A 17950-nucleotide genomic window follows, 5' to 3' on the forward strand; every position below is an offset into this window, starting at 1 on the left:
CGAGCAGCAGGGGCTGGAGACCTCCTTCCCCCCTCAGCCCACGCATGACAAGCTCCCAAACAGGTGCCCCACGTGGCTGGGCCTTGGGCTGCAGCTTTGCTCCCACAGACCAGACCTTCCCCAACCCACTTCTAACCAGGTTCAGAGGGACCCTTGATTCTAAGCTGAACGGGCAGCCTGAAGCTCCCCTTTATCTCCAGAAAAGGTGCAGCCCAGGGAAGCCGCCCTACTGCTGCATGTGTACCATCCCAGGCCTGTGTGTCAGCACGATCCGGATGTATCATCTCCAGGGGCCGGAGAGAAGATCACCCTCTGAACCTGCCATCAGCCAGATGGTAAGGGGGCGGGCCACTCAGATCGAGAAGGAGCACGGCATGCTGGGACCTCTAGTCCCCATAGGCTGCACCGCTGTATTAAAGGAGGGAGCAGCCCAGGTCATGTGTTGGCCATCCTGGCGGTCAGGGCTCGTTAGGGTGACCAGATCACAACACTAAAATATTGGGACACATTGGGATGCCATCAGCCCCGCCCACAGTCCACCCCCGCTCCTCCCAGGCTCCACCCCAGCTCAGTCCCCCCACCCTCCCTACCCCTGCCCGCCGCTGGCTTGCTGCGTCCCTCCTCAGTCCCCCACCCACCGCTTGCCTTTTCACCCCCCCGCCCGCCACTCACCCCATGGCGCCGACTTCCCCTCTGCCAGGTGGGTGCTCGCCCACCCCCCGCCTATTCCCGCCTCGCCCCGCCCCCATTCCACCCCCTTCCCCCAAGTCCCTGCTCCTGCCCTGCCTCTTTTCCACCTCCTCCTCTGAGCGCGCCGCGTCCCCGCTCCTCCCACATCCCTCCCGGAAAGCACTAAGCGCCGCCAAACAGCTGTTAGGAGGCGGGAAGTGCTGGGAGCAGGGGGAGGAGTGGGGACACGGCGCGCTCGGGGGAGGAGGAGGCGAGGAGCGGGGAGCTTGGCTGCAATTTCTCCCCGTGGGTGCTCCAGCCCCGGAGCACCCACGGAGTCGGCACCTCCCTCCCGCTCGCCTCCTTACCTGAATATCGGGACAAATGGCGTCCCGATCGTACATTGATCGGGACGCGGGACAAAGGGTTAAATATCGGGACATCTGGTCACCCTAGGGCTCATTCCTCACCCTGCTGAGGTCCTGTTGTTTGCGGTGAAGCTCCAGGCACTTACAGCGAGGGAAAACCTTCTGCACTAGCTTCTTAATGGTGAAAAAATCCACAGTGTCGGCGTAGATGTGTCGTCTGAGCTCGTGCAGATCCCCGCCCTGGGGAGGACAAGGAGCCGGGGAGTGTGGGGTGAACAGTGAGACACACACACACACACACACACACACAGGCGAGAGAGCAGCCCCGGCCACACACACTGAGCCTGGAGCTTCCCAGCTGCTGGCGGGGAAAACGGGGCCGAGAATTGCCGCCTGCTGGGCAGCGAGGCACGAGGAGGACATTTCCCCGTCAGTCTGGATCTGTGGCAAGTCTCCTCCTCACTCTGTTTTCAGTGCTGGTCCAAGCCTGTGACTGGCTCCCCCAGCACAGGACTCCAGGGCTGGTTGTGCCTAAAGCCATGCTTGGGCACCCTGTAAGCCCTAGAGAGCCCCTGCTATCGGATTCTTTGGGGGCACGAGAGCCGTTCCCCTCTCAGGAACGGCTGCAGCACCCAGTGCGTTCAGTTGGGCTGGGATTTTGACCGGCCGCAGCAGAAGTGGCTGGTGGGATGCCGTGGCTCTTGGATTAGCCCCACCCCTCCAGCAGCAATTACCTCCGGATCCAAGAAGAGATGGCAATGCGCTGGCTTCCCGTCCCGCCCCGCCCGGCCGATCTCCTGCACGTAGCTCTCAAAGTTCTTGGGCATGTTGTAGTGCACGATCCCACGCACGTCGGACTTGTCTAGCCCCATGCCAAAGGCCACCGTGGCCACCACGATCCGCAGCTGGCCGCACATGAAGTTGTTCTGGACCCGGCGGCGCTCGGTGGCGGACATGCCGCCGTGGTAGGAATCGGCAACCCACTTCAGAGGGCACCGGATGCTCTTCTTAGCTACGCCACAGACATGGAGAGAGAAGAGCCCACCCCTGAATGATCATCATTAGCACGGATGTAGGGCTTCCCGTTGTCAGAGCACCCTGCGAGCACTCACTAATTCGTCAGAGGTGGAAACGAGCAACAGACAACGCGTTTAGGAAACACCCCCCACCCCCGGTTAGTCACCCCCACGCTGGGGAGCAGTGACATCATCTGCCCCGGATCTGCAGATGACCAATCCCCAGTCGTTCTCCCAACAGGGTTTCTACGATGGAGCTTTAAGCCTCGATTTTAAGCGATTCAGTTGTCGCTCCTCGTTTACGCGCCGTAGCTCTGATGTGGGCATGGCTGAGCCAGAGCTCCCGGTTGCAGGGGTGGGATTGGTTCAAGCTGCGGCCAAGGAACAGAGTCAAAAGCCTGGACGGGCCCAGGGGCCAGCCAGCAGGAGTCCTTGGACAAAGCGCCCTTCCTGACATCACTCGTGTGGCGTCCCCCGAGGTGGTTTAGCCCTCCCGGCCACCACATGCCGCCATGTTTGCTACGATGGTCTGTCACGGGGGAAGCAAAGCCCGTGCAGCTGATGCTCGTAGAGCCTGGGAAGGCATTTCCCTGCCCCCACGTGCAGCCCTGTACGTCCAGGACGGGTGCATGGTGTGGGGGAGGGGAAGTGAGCTTCACCTTCCACTGAAGCGTCAGGTGTTTGCATCGTCAGAGGCTCGCTGCTGGGCTGAAGGGCCTAGTGGTCTGAGCCAGCCCGGTGTGTCTTAGACAGCTCCCTCCACACGGCAATTCCACCCCTAACCTGCTGCGTCCCAGTGGCCTCCCCTGCTCCAGCGCACGTCTGTTCAGAGATGCCCAAGGCTGGTGCACAGGCTAATCTCAGGGGAGGGGCTGGCTCACGCTTCCCTCTCTGTAGCTGCAGGAAAGCCCAGCGACGGCCCTTTCTTACCCTTGGCTTTCTTCCTCTTCCCAGCGCGATCGTCCTGGTGCTGCTCCTCTGCAGTCACGGACTCCCTGAGCGTTACGCCCTGGAGGCGCGTGCGGATCAGCGCCGCAATCCGGGCCGTCTCCTCCCGCCGTGTGCAGTAAACAATGACCGAGTCCAGGCCCCCAAACCTCTCTCCCTGCAGCAACGAGACCAGGGCCTGGAACCAGACAAGGAGAGAATGGGTCTCCACTCTACAGACGCTTCACTCCCTAGGAGCTTCTCAAGGCAGCTCGCTCCTCTCACAGGGCCGGAAAAGGCCACACCTGAGCGAACGAGCCCCCCCAAAGGCAGGGACACTGACCCCCTCCCATGGACAACTCCCCAACCCACTCCTGGTGAATTCCACTCCCTGTGCAGCATAGAATGAATACATGGGGATCCCAGAGAAAGCCTGGCACCCCAAAGGATCCCAGAGCGAGGCTACGACACACATGGATCATTTCATGCACCCTCGGAGAGCAGCCACTTGTGGAGGAGACATGCACGGCAGCCGTCTAGCAGCTCCAAAGAACACTACGCAACCACTGAGGTCAGGAAGGAATGAATCCTGGACTGAAACCACAGGGGGAATTGAAGTTGGTCCCCCGAGCTGGGATTTAGCGAGATGGCAGAATGCTGTCCTAGTGCTTCAACGCCCAGGCGAGTCTCTTCCAAGCTCCAGAGAGCCCTGCTCCCCCTCCCTACCTGATCCTTGTCCCTGTCCGTCGAGACCGAAAGGTGCAGGTTTGGGGGAACGGCAGCAGAGCGCACCGCTATCCCCTCCTCCTCCCGGATGCCCAAGTGATGGGCCACATCCTGCGCTGTGGCTAGCGTGGCCGTGGCTGTAAGGCCCAGAAGGCAGCGCACCCCCAGGCGGTCCCGAAGAACCTGCAGGGAGAAGAGCTGTCACTCCCCAATGCCAGGGGCTGGCATTTCCCGGCCGAGAGGCAGTGGTGCGCCACACGTGGGGGACAGCCCCTTCCCGCCAGCTCTCTGGAGAATCCCAATCTCCCCCTCCCAAAATCACAGGGCAGGACGTGAGAATGGTGCCTTGAGAGGAACACAGGGGGTCAGAATGCAGTTACCCAGGAGGGAATTAGCAGCCAGGAGTTTGGTCTGACAGCTCATCTCAGACACGGTGCCCCCAGAGCCCCTTTCCTGGCACCACGTCTCATTGCTGCCGCTAACACAGACACAGCAGGCGTGTGGAGTCTTGATAGCCTTGGCTGTCTCCCCCCATCCCCGCAGGCAGACATCACGGCGCACTGGTGCCAGGGAGCTCTGGCCAGATCTCCCCCCGTACCTTACAGAGCCGCAGGTAGCATGGGCGGAAGTTGTGGGACCACTCGGAGACGCAGTGCGCTTCATCGATACAGGCAAACGCCACGGGGGGGAGCTGGTCAGCAGAGGGGAGACAGCTAGATCCCGCCCTGCCTCCGCCCACCAGGGCCTCCGGGGAGAGCAACAGCACATGCACCTTCCCTCCCTTCACCTGCAAACACGCACAGCATCAGGAAGGAGGGGTTACCCCGGTAAGAATTACACATACCCAGCCCCCGCCCCCAGAAACACACACCCGGAGAAAGGAGGGGAGCTGGGTGGCCCATGGGATTGGATAACGCTCAGCCCCTTCAACCCAGCCCTCCTTGGGAGCTAGAAGGTCTTTCCCATCCACCGGCTGCTCGGTGTGAGAGGAGCTGGGAGCTCTCGGCTCCGATGCCTGCACCTCAAAAGCCACCAATACAATTAGTACCAACTGGTCACCGTAATGGCCTCTTCAGGTTCTCCTGGCCCTCCCACTCCCCATCCCTCTGACGTGGGTTGGGGGGAGGCATGCAGGGTACCTGTTCTCCACAGCTGCCCATCCAGCTCCCCTCACCAGCCAGAAACGCACGCCCAAGCAGCACTCATCAGAACAGCCCCAGGGCTGTCTGCGCACGCCCGTTACTCCGGAACATGGTCGGGGGTGTATTTAAATCGGAATCGCTCCATATGTGGCCAAGCAACACCCTCGGGCGAGCCCAGCCCTGACAGTGGATATTTCCCACCAGTTCCCATTAGCCAGCCAGTGGTCTCTGCCCCATCAGTCAGACCAGACCCACACCCAGCATCTCAGAGCAGCACTCCTTAGGAACAGACAGCCACACATAGCAGGCCTGTGCCCCAAGCCAAGCGACAATGCCCGGTGCTCCTTATACCCTTCAGAGGAGAGCGGGCAGCCAGTCCGGGATCGGAGAGCAGGCTCAGATTCGCAGCCCGTCACCCCAGGCAACTCACCCTTTCTATAGCAGCCTCTCGCTGGCTCTTCGACATGTTGGAGTGAATGCAGACCGCCTTCAGGTGGGGGGGGAGCCCCGAAACCTGGGAATGAAGCGCATTACACGCACACATCAATGGACAGGGCTCCTCCAGAGACAGAGCTCCTCCGCCGCTCAGTCTGGGGGCCTGGCTACAGACTCAAAATCCAGCAGCCAGGGGCTCCTTTGCAATCCTTAGGCCAGAGGCTTCCAAGATGTCCTGCCTGGCACATCAGAGAGGACAGGGCCCTGAGCAGAGCGGAGAATTCCCAGCAACCCCCTGGAAACAGGACGGATCTGGAGATGGGAAATATTTATCCCCAAACGTGCCACCCCCAGGGGGTGAGGGGCCCCAACAGCAGTTGCTAGAGAGTAAAAGGGCAGAATTGGGTCCAATCCTGCTTCTACTGAAGTCAATGACCAGGCTCCTCAGCTTCAAAGGGATCGGGCCCCGAGTGCCTCCCCTGAAGGGACGGGGGGCGAGGGAGAAGGCCCAAGGAAGGAGCCCCGGTGCAACCAGGCTGCGATCAAAGCCACGTCCCATTTACCTGGTCATCCATCAGCGACACGAGCGGGGAGATCACCAGGGTGATGCACTTGGACCGCTTGCCATACAAGTACGCAGGGAGCTGGTAGCACAGAGACTTCCCCATCCCCGTCGACAGGACGACCAGCGTGGACAGACCTGTCTCAGAAACGGCAGCAGCAGAGTCAGGGCCACCACCCTTGGAATTCACCGGAGGAGTCAGCATGGGAAGGGGGCAGAGAGATGTGGGGGGCACTGGTGCCTTTTCCCCCAGCCCTGGCCTCATTTCAGCATGGGCGGGCTGGGGGAAAGTGCTCTTGGGGCTAAACCCTCATTAGGCAAATGTGGCTGGCCCCAGCCCTCGGGTGCCATGAATGCCTGTTCCTGAGTGGGAGGGACAGGCAGGAAGGATCTACTCCAGGGTAAGACAGACCGGTTACCTGAGAGAATCCTCATGACAGCCACCTCCTGGCCCGGGCGGAAGGCGCTGTATCCCAGCTCAGCCAGAGCTTGAAACACCTCTTCTGGGGTCTCTGCACAGCACAGAGACACACACGCAGTCAGGAACCCATGGTGGAGTGCAAGGCCCTGCCAGTTGCGAAGCCCAAGGGAGGACTAGGCCAATGGTGCACACAGGCAAGGAGCCGCTAGCAGATAGAACGGGGGATGGTGTCAAGTCTCCTGGGTTCTAGCTGAGCTCTGGGTAGGCTAGTGGTTACAGGAAGGGGAACTGGGAGTCAGGACTCCTGGGTTCTATTTCTAGCTCTGGGAGCGACACCTGGTCTATTGCTTAAAACAGGACGACGAGTCCGATTTTATTCCCGGCCAAAGTTGTTCTCCCAAAGGGGAGCAGGGGCATGAGCAGAATGCAAAGGCCCCTCGTTGTCATGCGCGCCACACTCCCCTCCACCTCGGCAGTGCCCTTCCGAGAGACCTGCAGCACCAGGGGCCCTGGGAGAGCAACCTGCTCCGTGCAGAATGCAGATTCCACACCACTGGGCTGGTGCCTGTGGCAAAGCCATGCAGGTTTGTCTGCTCAGCTGCAGGAGAGAGGCCCAGTGCTTCCAAGAAGAGTCCAGCACATACTCCCCATAAGCCCGTTCCCTAGCACAGCTGCCTGTCACGACTCTTACCTCTCACCTTCCCATCCTGCCCCAGCCCGTAGAGAGGCGCCATCGGTGGGGGCGGAGCGGGTGGCTCATACGCAGGCCTCTGCATGTGCAGGTCGAACTCCTCCTCGCCAGCCCTCTCGGGCCCGGCTTGGCTGCTTCTGCTCTCGGCTGGGGATGAAAAGGAACAGGCACAAGCAATGAAACCCAGGCCAGGTTTATACAGCACTTGGCTGAGAGGAAATCCAAGGTGCTGGCGACTCCACACGGTCAGTACAGACCCAGTGCCGGACAAGGTGGCTGTGTGCTGCCGGAGCCACGTGCACCCACACTAGCTACAGCCCAGAGGTTCTGACCCCTTCTGGTCATTAACGACTCTCCATGAGCTGGGATATTAACCCCAGCGTCCTGGTCAAATTCAAACCATGGGAATTATTTTCTCCCTCCCTCAATTCCCTCTGTGGTTTTAACTAGATGCAGGATTGTCCTTCACTTCCTGTCCTAGCCTGCTGGGTGGTGTGGCTGTGTGCTGGTACACAGCTTTTATGTTCCACCCCAGAGGCAGATACAAGGATTCCCCCATGCGTCTCTGACACGCAGCGTTTGCAGGGCGCTTTATGTAGCGCCTTTGATCCAGAGATCCTAAACATTTGTCATCACCACCCTCCTGGTCGGGCCTCAGCCCAGGACAGGGATAGACAGAGCACATGGTTCTGGTGAGCAACCTCCTCCTGGCCACAGACGAGCCACTTCCGTCCTCGCTCACCGTGCTAGGCCCTGCCGCTGATCACCAGATACACCTGTCTGGCCTCCAAAAGGCTGCAGGGGTGACTAGAAACCCCCCAACCTGGCTCAGGCCCCTCCTCTCCAACCAACCCCAGAGGGTCGTTATGGGTCTCCACTCCAAAGCCCTCACCACCGGAGTCCCACAAGGCTCATTCTCACCCCGATGTTATTCAGCACCTGTAGGGAGCCAGGGAGACAGCCAGGGCTAAGGGCCAGCAGGACACAGATGACACCCAGTTCTGCTGACCCTGCACCCAACCAAGACTGAAGGGACTTGTAGGAAGCAGGACAGAGCTTCCGAAATTTTCCTCCATGGCATCCCTCACTGTTGAGGGCATTTGCCTTCAGACTGAGTCAGTCTTGGGGTCATTTAGGTCTCCTCCATGCTGTTGGATACTCAAAAATGATTAGGGGGCTGGAGCACATGACTGATGAGGAGAGGCTGAGGGAACTGGGATAGTTTAGTCTGCAGAAGAGAAGAGTGAGGGGGGATTTGATAGCTGCTTTCAACTACCTGAAGGGGATTCCAAAGAGGATGGATCTAGACTGTTCTCAGTGGTACCAGATGACAGAACAAGGAGCAATGGTCTCAAGTTGCAGTCGGGGAGGTTTAGGTTGGATATTAGGCTAAACTTTTTCACTAGGAGGGTGGTGAAGCACTGGAATGGGTTCCCTAGGGAAGTGGTAGAATCTCCTTCCTTAGAGGTTTTTAAGGTCAGGCTTGACAAAGCCCTGTCCGGGATGATTTAGTTGGGGATTGGTCCTGCTTTGAGCAGGGGGTGGGACTAGATGGTCTCCTGAGGTCCCTTCCAACCCTGATATTCTATGATTCTATGACAGCCATGGAGACATCTGCACTTCCATCTACAGCCAGGCAGAAGTCTGCGCCCCCTTCTCTCAGCCTAGAGCTGGCCATCCAGCTATTCACAGTCTGGCTTGATGATTGCAACCCAAATCCTGGAATGAAGCCACAAAGCCTGAAAAGGCTTAGATGGGTGCAGAAAGCAACAGTCTCTCTGTGGCCTCACAGGTCACCATGAACACATCTCCCTGGCATTATGCTCTGCACTGGCTCCCCACAGAACCCAAGAGATTGGCCTATGCCATCCAAGAGATGCCTCTCCCTCAGCAACCGTGGCCTCAACCAACAGCTCCGCCCACTGGGACAATGGAACTACCAGCCACTGGAGAGTCTCAGGAGTGCAGGAGGCAGAACTTTCCTGGGAGCTGGGCCTAGACTGGAACTGGCTTCCTCAGGAGATACGAGACCAGGGCCTCACCACGCTCAGGACTCACTGAGAGACTCATTGCTCCAGTGTAGCTTTCCCGTAACAATGTCTTGACATTCACACAACCTAGCCACACATGCAAACATATACCGCCAAAGACAAAGCAAACCTAGAAAGCAATCGAGCTGTTTCCACTACAGGCTGGGATGGAAAACATGAAAGAGACAACTTCTTCTTTTCCACTGTGTGGGAGGCCACTAGTGGTGGGAGTTATAAGCACCTGGATGGACAGAGACAATCCTCTTTAGTGCTCTGTTGTAAAGAACTCTTACAGCGAGATCTTTTGCATTCAGAACTAATGAGCCCCCCCCGGGCTGCCAGTCACTCAGATAACAATAAACCAGTCTGTATTGTGGCTAGGAGTTATGCTTGGACTTAAGCATCAGCAAATTCTAAAGCCATAGGGGCATCATCACACGCTGAAACTCCATCGCACGGAGCATATCAGCTCCAATACGAACACCGCAGCTTTTGTGTAGAGGGAAACGGGGATGCTTTTGTTGTCTGTGTGATGCACTTTTTTAAGAGGGGGCTGCATGCAGAGAAGGGGATTTTTGTTCTCAGAGCTGCTGCAAGAAAGTTCAAAGGAGACGCACACAGAGCGCTCTCCTGGAGACTCTGCTGTTACTCTTCCTTGCTTTCTTTCATCTACAAGACAAGTCAGCCTGGACGTTCGTGGAGGGTTTGCTCTTTGGAAGCCAAACAAGAGTGAGTCGAACAGGGCTATGGTGGTGGGCGGGATGGAGTAATTAACACTTTACCAATCAAATGGGTCTTGGGGGGAAGATACAAACTGCACCCCACATCTGGGCAGAGACTGGACGGAAGTGGCTGCAGCTTCCCTGGGCTGCTGACCCTAGCACTAGCTGCAGTACAGAGATAGATCAATGCGTGAAACCGGCCGCACAGCGGGGTGAAGAGAAGGCGTGACAGTACCAGACCAGGAGTTGGCTTCGAGGGATGTTGTCAGCTGCTGAGGCCCATTGCAGACAGAAGAGGCGCACACACATCAACCTTCTTCTGCCTCGTCTCTCCCCTCTAGCTCGGACCATTTCGTATTGATTGGTGTATTGCCACCGCACCAGGGGCCACAGGCACTGATCAGAGCCCCGCTGCGCGAAGCGCTCTACAAACACATGTACCGGATTCTGAGGAGCTAGCGTTACTGTACAAGATTCCTGTTCTCCGAGAGCCACGCCCTGGCAGGACCCCCACTGAGGATTTTGGCGGACGGCTCGCCCTAGGGTCTTCAAAATGTCATTGCATTGAGAAGGGAGCAGATCCAGGCATCCGCTTCCTCACAAGCACATAGCAGAAAGGCCCAGTGTAGGACTTGAAAGAGATAGAGAGAAAAACCCTTTGTTTTTGTAGGGTTGCAACCATGTTTGTTTGCTCCTCCAAAATACTTTGCAGTCTAGTTCAATTAAAAAAGAAAGAGAGACCACAAAGGTTACCAGCAGGTGACAGTCCAGACTGCTGTTATTTCCATGAAAGGTCACATTTGCACCCATCCAGGACTGTGTTCCCTTTAACATGCACCCTTCTAAGCTCCCATCTCAGCTTTCCTTCTACAGCTGCTGTTAGTCTCTAAGGTGCCACAAGTACTCCTGTTATTTTTGCGGATACAGACTAACACGGCTGCTACTCTGAAGCTACAAAACTGTATACAAGTACTTAACCTTCCATCTAGTCACGGATAGCACTGCTACTCCACGACCAGCCTCTAGGAGCCACTGGAGAGCAAGGCAGACGTGCTCCCGGCATTAAGCCAAGCCAGCCCTCCTGACCTGCCCAGGAAGCAAACCAAGGCACAATTAACTTCTGCGCCATTAGAGTCTCACCTGAGATCTTGCTGTAAGCCGTGTTAGTCATCCGGGCCACTTCTTCCAGAGTGGGCAATGGCGTCTCCTCTTCAATAGCTTCGCTGTTTTCCTCCGGCTGTGGGCCAACAGCCTGAGCTAGCCCTGCAAGGCAGAAAGAGTCTCACTCCTACGGGGGGGGGGGGGGGGGGGGGGGACGCTGAACGCCAGGACCTCTCTGTCCCAGCATGTAAATTTGCCAGCCCTGAGCAGCACTTAGAGCCAACTGCACACCCATTGCAAAGCAACACTCAGGGGCCTGATCGCTACATGCCACACGCTTCACACCAACGCTTTAAAGAAACGAAACCGATACACGTCCTCATGGAGGCTTAGGTCATCGCTGGTGATTGCGTTTGTCACTTGGGAATTGGCCCAAGGTCCAGGTCCTGCTATATTCAATTCTAATGCCTAGACTATAGGACCAAAGCAAGTTTTAAGCTGTTTATGGCTGATCAGGTTGTGGGACATCATAAGAACAGCCACACTGGGTCAGACCAAAGGTCCATCTAGCCCAGTATCCTGTCTTCTGACAGTGGCCAATGCCAGATGCCCCAGAGGGAATGAACAGAACAGGCAATCATCAAGTGATCCATCCCCTCTGGCCCGTTCCCAGTTCTAGCAAACAGAGGCTAGGGACACCATCCCTGCCCATCCTGGCTAATAGCCATTGAAGGACCTACCCTCCATGAATTTATCTAGTTCTTTTTTTAACCCTATTATAGTCTTGAACTTCACAACATCCTCTGGCAAGGAGTTCCACAGGTTGACTGTGTGTTGTGTGAAAAAAATACTGCCTTTTGTTTCTTTTAAATGTGCTGCCTATTAATTTCATTGGGTAGTCCCTAGTTCGTGTGTTATGAGAAGGAGTAAATAACACTTCCTTATTTACTTTCTCCACACCAGTCATGATTTTATAGACTATCATATCCCCCCCTTAGTTGTCTCTTTTCCAAGCTGAAAAGTCCCAGTCTTATTAATATCTCCTCATAGGGAAACCATTCCATACCCCTAATCATTTTTGTTGCCCTTTTCTGAACCTTTTCCAAGTCCAATATATCTTTTTTGAGATGGGGCAACCACATCTGCACGCAGTATTCAAGATATGGGTGTACCGTGGATCTATATAGAGTCAATATGATATTTTCTGTCTTATCTATCTCTTTCCTAACGGTTACCAACATTCTGTTCGCTTTTTTGACTGCTGCTGCATATTGAGCGGATGTTTTCAGAGAACTGTCCACAGTGACTCCAAGATCTCTTTCTGGAGTGGTAACAGCTAAATTTAGACCCCATCATTTTATATGTATAGTTAGGATTATGTTTTCCAATGTGCATTACTTTGCATTTATCAACACTGAATTTCATCTGCCATTTTGTTGCCCAGTCACCCAGTTTTGAGAGATCCCTTTGTAGCTCTTCGCAGTCTGCCTGGGACTTAACTATCTGCAAATTTTGCCATCTCACTATTTACTCCCTTTTCGAGATCATTTATGAATATGATAAATAGGACAAGGACCAGTACAGACCCCTGGGGGACACCACTATTTACCTCTCTCCATTCTGAAAACTGACCATTTATTCCTACCCTTTGTTTCCTATCTTTTAACCAGTTAGCAATCCATGAGAGAACCTTCCCTCTTATCCCATGACAGCTTTCTTTGCTTAAGAGTCTTTGGTGAGGGACCTTGTCAAAGGCTTTCTGAAAATCTAAATACACTATATCCACTGGATCCCCCTTGTCCACATGCTTGTTGACCCCCTCAAAGAATTCTAGTAGATTGGTGAGGCACAATTTCGCTTTACAAAAACCATGTTCATTCTTTCCCAACATATTATGTTAATCTAGGTGTCTGACAATTTTGTTCTTGACTATAGTTTCAACCAGTTTGCCTGGTACTGAAGTGTGGCTTACTGGCCTGTAATTGCCGGGGTCTCCTCTGGAGCCCTTTTTTAAAACCTGGCCTCACATTAGCTATCCTCCAGTCATTTGGTACAGAAGCTGATTTAAATGGTTATAGACTAGTTAGTAGTCCTGCAATTTCACATTTGAGTTCCTTCAGAACTCTTGGGTGAAAACCATCTGGTTCTGGTGACTTATTACTGTTTAGTTTATCAATTTGTTCCAAAACCTCCTCTAATGACATCTCAATCTGGGACAGTTCCTCAGATCTGTCACCTAAAAAGAATGGCTCAGGTTTGGGAATCTCCCTCACATCCTCAACCGTGAAGACCAATGCAAAGAATTCATTTAGTTTCTCGGCAATGGCCTTATCGTCCTTGAGTGCTCCTTTAGCATCTAGATCGTCCACTGGCCCCACTGGTTGTTTAGCTGGGTTCCTGCTTCTGATGTACTTAAGAAAATTTTGCTATTACTTTTTGAGTCTTTGGCTAGCTGTTCTTCAAATTCTTTTTTGGCCTTTCCAATTATGTTTTTACCCTTCACTTGTCAGAGTTTATGCTCCTTTCTATTTTCCTCACTAGGATTTAACTTCCACTTTTTAAAGGATGCTACCATGGAGGTCCTGGACTTCAACCACTTACCTAGCAGCCTAAATTTGGCCTCCAGGACCTCTCTCCTATCCTTCCCTATGTCACTGGTACCTACATGTACCATGACCACCAGATCCTCCCCAGCACTACACACAAATCTGTCTAGATGTCTCAAGAAATCCGCAACCTTTGCACCAGGCAGGCAAGTCACCATGCGGTTCTCCCGGTCCTCGCAAACCCAGCTATCTATGTTTCTAATGATCGAATCGCCAGTTACTAATACCTGTCTCTTCCTAATAACTGGAGTTCTCTCCCCCGAAGAGGTATCCTCAGTGCAAGAGGATACCACGACATCATCTGGAAGGAAGGTCCCAACTATGGGGTCGTTCCCCTCTGCTCCAGTTGGATGTTCTCCTTCCCTGAGGCTTTCATCCTCCTCAACAGCACAGAGGCTGTCAGACCGGGGGTGGGACCGTTCTACTGTGTCCCGGAAAGCCTCATCTATGTATCTCTCTGTCTCCCTTAGCGCCTCTAGCTCAGCCACCCTGGCCTCCAAAGCCCGTACACAGTCTCTGAGGGCCAGGAGCTCCTTGCCCCGAATGCACACATACATCTAGCTGAATTGGAAGGAAAAAAGGCAAAATGGGATCGAGACCATGAAATGATTGATAAGATCCAGTATCTAGCTCTCTGCAAGCTGGTGGCCTGGGCAAACGCTGTCAGGACCAGTCACTTTTCATAGGAACACAGGAATTGCTAGACTGGATCAGACCCGAGGTATCCAGTCTCTGACCAGCATCAGATGCTTCAGAGGAAGGTATAAGAACCCCGCAGTAGATGTGGGATAATCAGACCCTACGTTAGCTCTCATCCTGGTCTCTAGTAGTTAGAGATTGGCTTAAACCCTGAAGCAGGTTTGATGGCCCTTCCAATACCCCTCTTTTACATGAGCTACTCTAACTCTGGATATCCATAGGCATTCCAGTCCCTTTTTCAGTCTTGCTAGGTTCTTGTCCACAATGACATCCTGTGGCAGCAAGTTCCACAATCTAGTTACATGTTTTCTGTAAACATATTTCCTTTGATCAGTTTCCCACCAACGTCACTGAGTTTCCCCTTGTTCCTGTGCTGTGAGCCAGGGAGAGCAGAAGCTCTCGATCTCCTTCTCTAAACCATTCATTGGGTTATAGACTTTTATCATGTCCATTTTTCTCTTCTCTAAGGTAACAATCTTAATCTTTTCTGTCTCTTCCTATGAGAGGTTTCCCCCAAAGGCCAGGTCCTGAAACCAGCAGGAGGGGAGAGGAGAGATTCCCACTGTTACTCCTCTTGATGCTTGGCATTGGGAAAGTTCCCTATTGCCTCTGGCAAGCAGCAGTCTTTACTGTCCTGCACACCTGGGGGCTCTCTGTATTCATTAGAGCTTGTGTTGTGTTCTCATTCATTGCTGCACAGCTAACATTTATCACATGCTGTTGCTGTAATTTATCCAGCATTAAAAGGTAAAGTGGGTGGAACTTTATAACCTAACCTGTTCGTGCAATAAAGTAAAATCCAGGAACACGCCCTGCCATGCACCCAGCTGACCCTTGGCCACACGTCAACCTCCCAAAACATTACTATTGCCAAGCATGGCTGACCCGAGCACATCGTCCTTGTTTATGCAGCAGTTCCTGACACCGGTGCAGGTATCTGATGTGGGCTGTTGCTTTTTCAGGTTGGCCCAGCTGGCTGTGGGAGGTAGAAAGCCCTTACCTCTGCCCTTACACTCTGAGGCCCAGTGCCCTGTTCCGCCACATCTGAAGCAGGTATCTGAGCCCCTGTCGAAGCATCTGCCACCTCCTCCAAACCATTCGCCTTTCTTCTGCCACTTCTGCTTCCACACCTGTAAAGGGACCAGCATGCCTAAGCCAGGGCCTTGCTTGTAAGCCAAACAGGCCCCACCAGAAACAGCCAGATCAGGGACATAGGAACCTCCTACATCTCCACACCCAGTCAGTGTGTGGAGATCATGTAAAGGGAAATCATGCCTCACTCCTGGGAAATGCACCACCTCTGGGGGTGGCAGTCAGCCGGTATGCAACACTGCACAGCAACACTGCACAACTGTTAGGCCATGAAGCAAAACAAAGGAGAATTCTGAATTCATTTGAAACTGCAGATGATGGGAGGCTAGAAATGACTGGCTGGAAACCAGCCTTTTGGTAGCTCGCTTAGCAAATGTGCTGGAAAGGGACTCCTTGTTCTCGCCACTGGGATGAAGAAGCCTTAAAACCGTCTGCATTTTCCTCGGTTAAGTTAGACTGTAAGCTCTCTGGGGCAGGAACTGCCTCTTGCTCGGTGTTTCATGGAATCCAAGGCCAGCAGGGACCATTGCAATCATCTAATCTGACCTCCTGTGTCACACCTGCCCCAAAATAATTCCTAGAGTGGATCTTTTAGAAAAACATCCAAGGTTGATTTTAAAATCGTCAGTGATAGAGAATCTACCACAACCCTCGATAAATTGTTCCAGTGGTTAATTACCTTCACCATTAAAAATGTGTGTCTTATTTCCAGTCTGAGTTGTCTAACTTCAACTTCCAACCTTTCGCTGCTAGATTGAAGAGCCCATTATCACATATGTGTTCCCCACATAGGTATTATAGACTGCAATCAAGTCACAGCTTAACAAAGAGAAGGTTAAAGAAAGTAGACTGAGGGTATGTCTACACAGCACAGAAAACCCCACGGCCGGCCTATGCCAACCGACTCGGGCTTCCAGGCGCAGGCTGTGGGGCGGTTTCATTGCGGAGTAGATTTCTGGGCTTGGGCTAGAGCTCTAGGACTCTGCGGGGTGAGAAGAGCACCCCTAACAAAGCAGCATCCCCTCTGTACAGTGCCAGTATCTCTAGCCTATAGGTACCCAGGATCTGTAGGGTTTGGAGGGCACACGCCCTACCTCCTCCAGGGCGCCCAGCCCCCAGGCAGCATTTCCTTGGTCTCCCTTTGCTGCAGGGCAGGGGGTCTATTCGAACCCTATGAGTTTGAGAGATCTAAAGAGATCCAAACTCCAGGGGCTAGCCAGGCAGGGAACAGCGGATCAAACACAAGAGAGGTTTATTTTTAAGAGAGATTCAAAATACAACCAACCCTCCCTGCACATTTCTATGACCTTTCCCGTCAACTGGAACGCATTGCCTCAGGCTCTGAGGTCTGAAATAAACAAAGTCAGATTTTCTGATTTTGTTAGATTGGAAAGAAAATTCTTACAGAAAGCGTCTCCTAGCAGCATCTGCCGTCCTCACCTGTCCTTGAAGCTACTCAGATGTGATACAGGGACAATCATCATCCAAAGAGTCAACCCAGGGAAAGGCTATCAGCGCTTCCACATAAACCGTTTTGAGAAGCAACCGATAACCCAGAAATTTTTATACTGCTTGGTCCCTTTGCCTGTGGATCACGTTTGCAGATGTGCTGTGTAAACATACCAAGCTTTAAAAATAAACAGGCTTTTCTTTCAGCTAAAATCAGAATGTATTTCTTCCCTCTGTACCCCCCACTAGACACGCTTTCTCTCTCACTCACATAGCAGTCCACTAAGCATCCCAGCAAATCTTCGCTAGAAGGCGAATATATTTCAGTAGCACCTCTCTTTGGAGAAGGCCCCTGCGGGGTACTGCAAATTGTGTTAAAATTACAAGCTATCACTCAAAGTTTGCAATACCTAGCAAGCAAGAGGGTATAAATACCTAGCTCCATCAGAAATACGGTCTGCAGCACAGAATGAAACATTCAGAACTGCTCACAGCCTGTGCTGCGGGACAGCGGAGATGGGGAAGAAGAGGTTAGCAGCATGGACAGACACAGGGACATGGGAAATGAGGGTTGTTGCTCTTTTATAAAGGGGGATCCTCCCCTTAATTAGGACTCGCCAAGCAATTGGCCATCTCACCTGCTTGCGAAGGCGATGTCCTCTCAACGCGTAACCTTTAACATGAGATTTCTTCTTCAGGTTGAGTCTGACAAAGTTGCCGTCCTTCTTTGGAGGGGCCCTGGAAAAGCAAGTCCAGACGGTAGAGTCAGGCAGCGTGTATGTTGCCCATGAAGATGCACTGGATTGTATTCTTGCTGCAATGAAAGCTGGACTGCATCAAGGAAGGCAACATGGAGCAATGGCAAGAGATGGGGATAGGTCTAGTTTCATTTTCCCAAGCAGACTGAAATGCAAGTAGTAAAGCCGCACCACTGGTGAAATCTATACCACGCTGCCCTTCCCTGGCACCTCCCATCCAAGGATTTCAAAGTGCTGCAGAAACAACGATTAATCTTCACAACTCCCCATGACAGATATCGTCATCCCCATTTTACAGAGGGGAAACTGAGGCACAGAGACGCTAATGGCCACATTTTCAAAAGTTGCTTTTCTCATTCTGGGGGCCTTGATTTTGGAGAGGCCACCTTGAGACACTTTGGCTTGGCTAGCAGAGGGGTTAAGCACCCACGACTCTCATCAGAGCCACTAAGTGTTTGTGAAAAACCAGGCACAAGGGGTCTCATGTGGGGCACCCAAAATTAGTGGAGACTTCTGAAAGCATTGGCTTAAGTGTG

The 17950-nt window shown here is 53.4% G+C and overlaps 1 protein-coding gene across 1 annotated transcript in view; it reads right to left on the reverse strand.

Annotated features, from left to right (window-relative positions):
• Window positions 1–17950, reverse strand: part of RECQL4 (RecQ like helicase 4) — a 37930-nt gene that overhangs the window by 7914 nt on the left and 12066 nt on the right. Inside the window, exons 6-17 of the mRNA XM_065398656.1 lie at window positions 17295–17394; window positions 15116–15245; window positions 10850–10972; window positions 6958–7104; window positions 6265–6357; window positions 5847–5983; window positions 5279–5362; window positions 4305–4493; window positions 3707–3889; window positions 2984–3179; window positions 1772–2049; window positions 1140–1277 (exon numbers count right to left, since the gene is read on the reverse strand). Coding sequence (XP_065254728.1) covers window positions 1140–1277; window positions 1772–2049; window positions 2984–3179; window positions 3707–3889; window positions 4305–4493; window positions 5279–5362; window positions 5847–5983; window positions 6265–6357; window positions 6958–7104; window positions 10850–10972; window positions 15116–15245; window positions 17295–17394 — 1798 coding nt within the window. The remainder of the gene's footprint in view (window positions 1–1139; window positions 1278–1771; window positions 2050–2983; window positions 3180–3706; window positions 3890–4304; window positions 4494–5278; window positions 5363–5846; window positions 5984–6264; window positions 6358–6957; window positions 7105–10849; window positions 10973–15115; window positions 15246–17294; window positions 17395–17950) is intronic.

Source organism: Emys orbicularis, chromosome 2 (assembly GCF_028017835.1).
Source record: "Emys orbicularis isolate rEmyOrb1 chromosome 2, rEmyOrb1.hap1, whole genome shotgun sequence".
Lineage (NCBI taxonomy): Eukaryota > Metazoa > Chordata > Testudines > Emydidae > Emys > Emys orbicularis.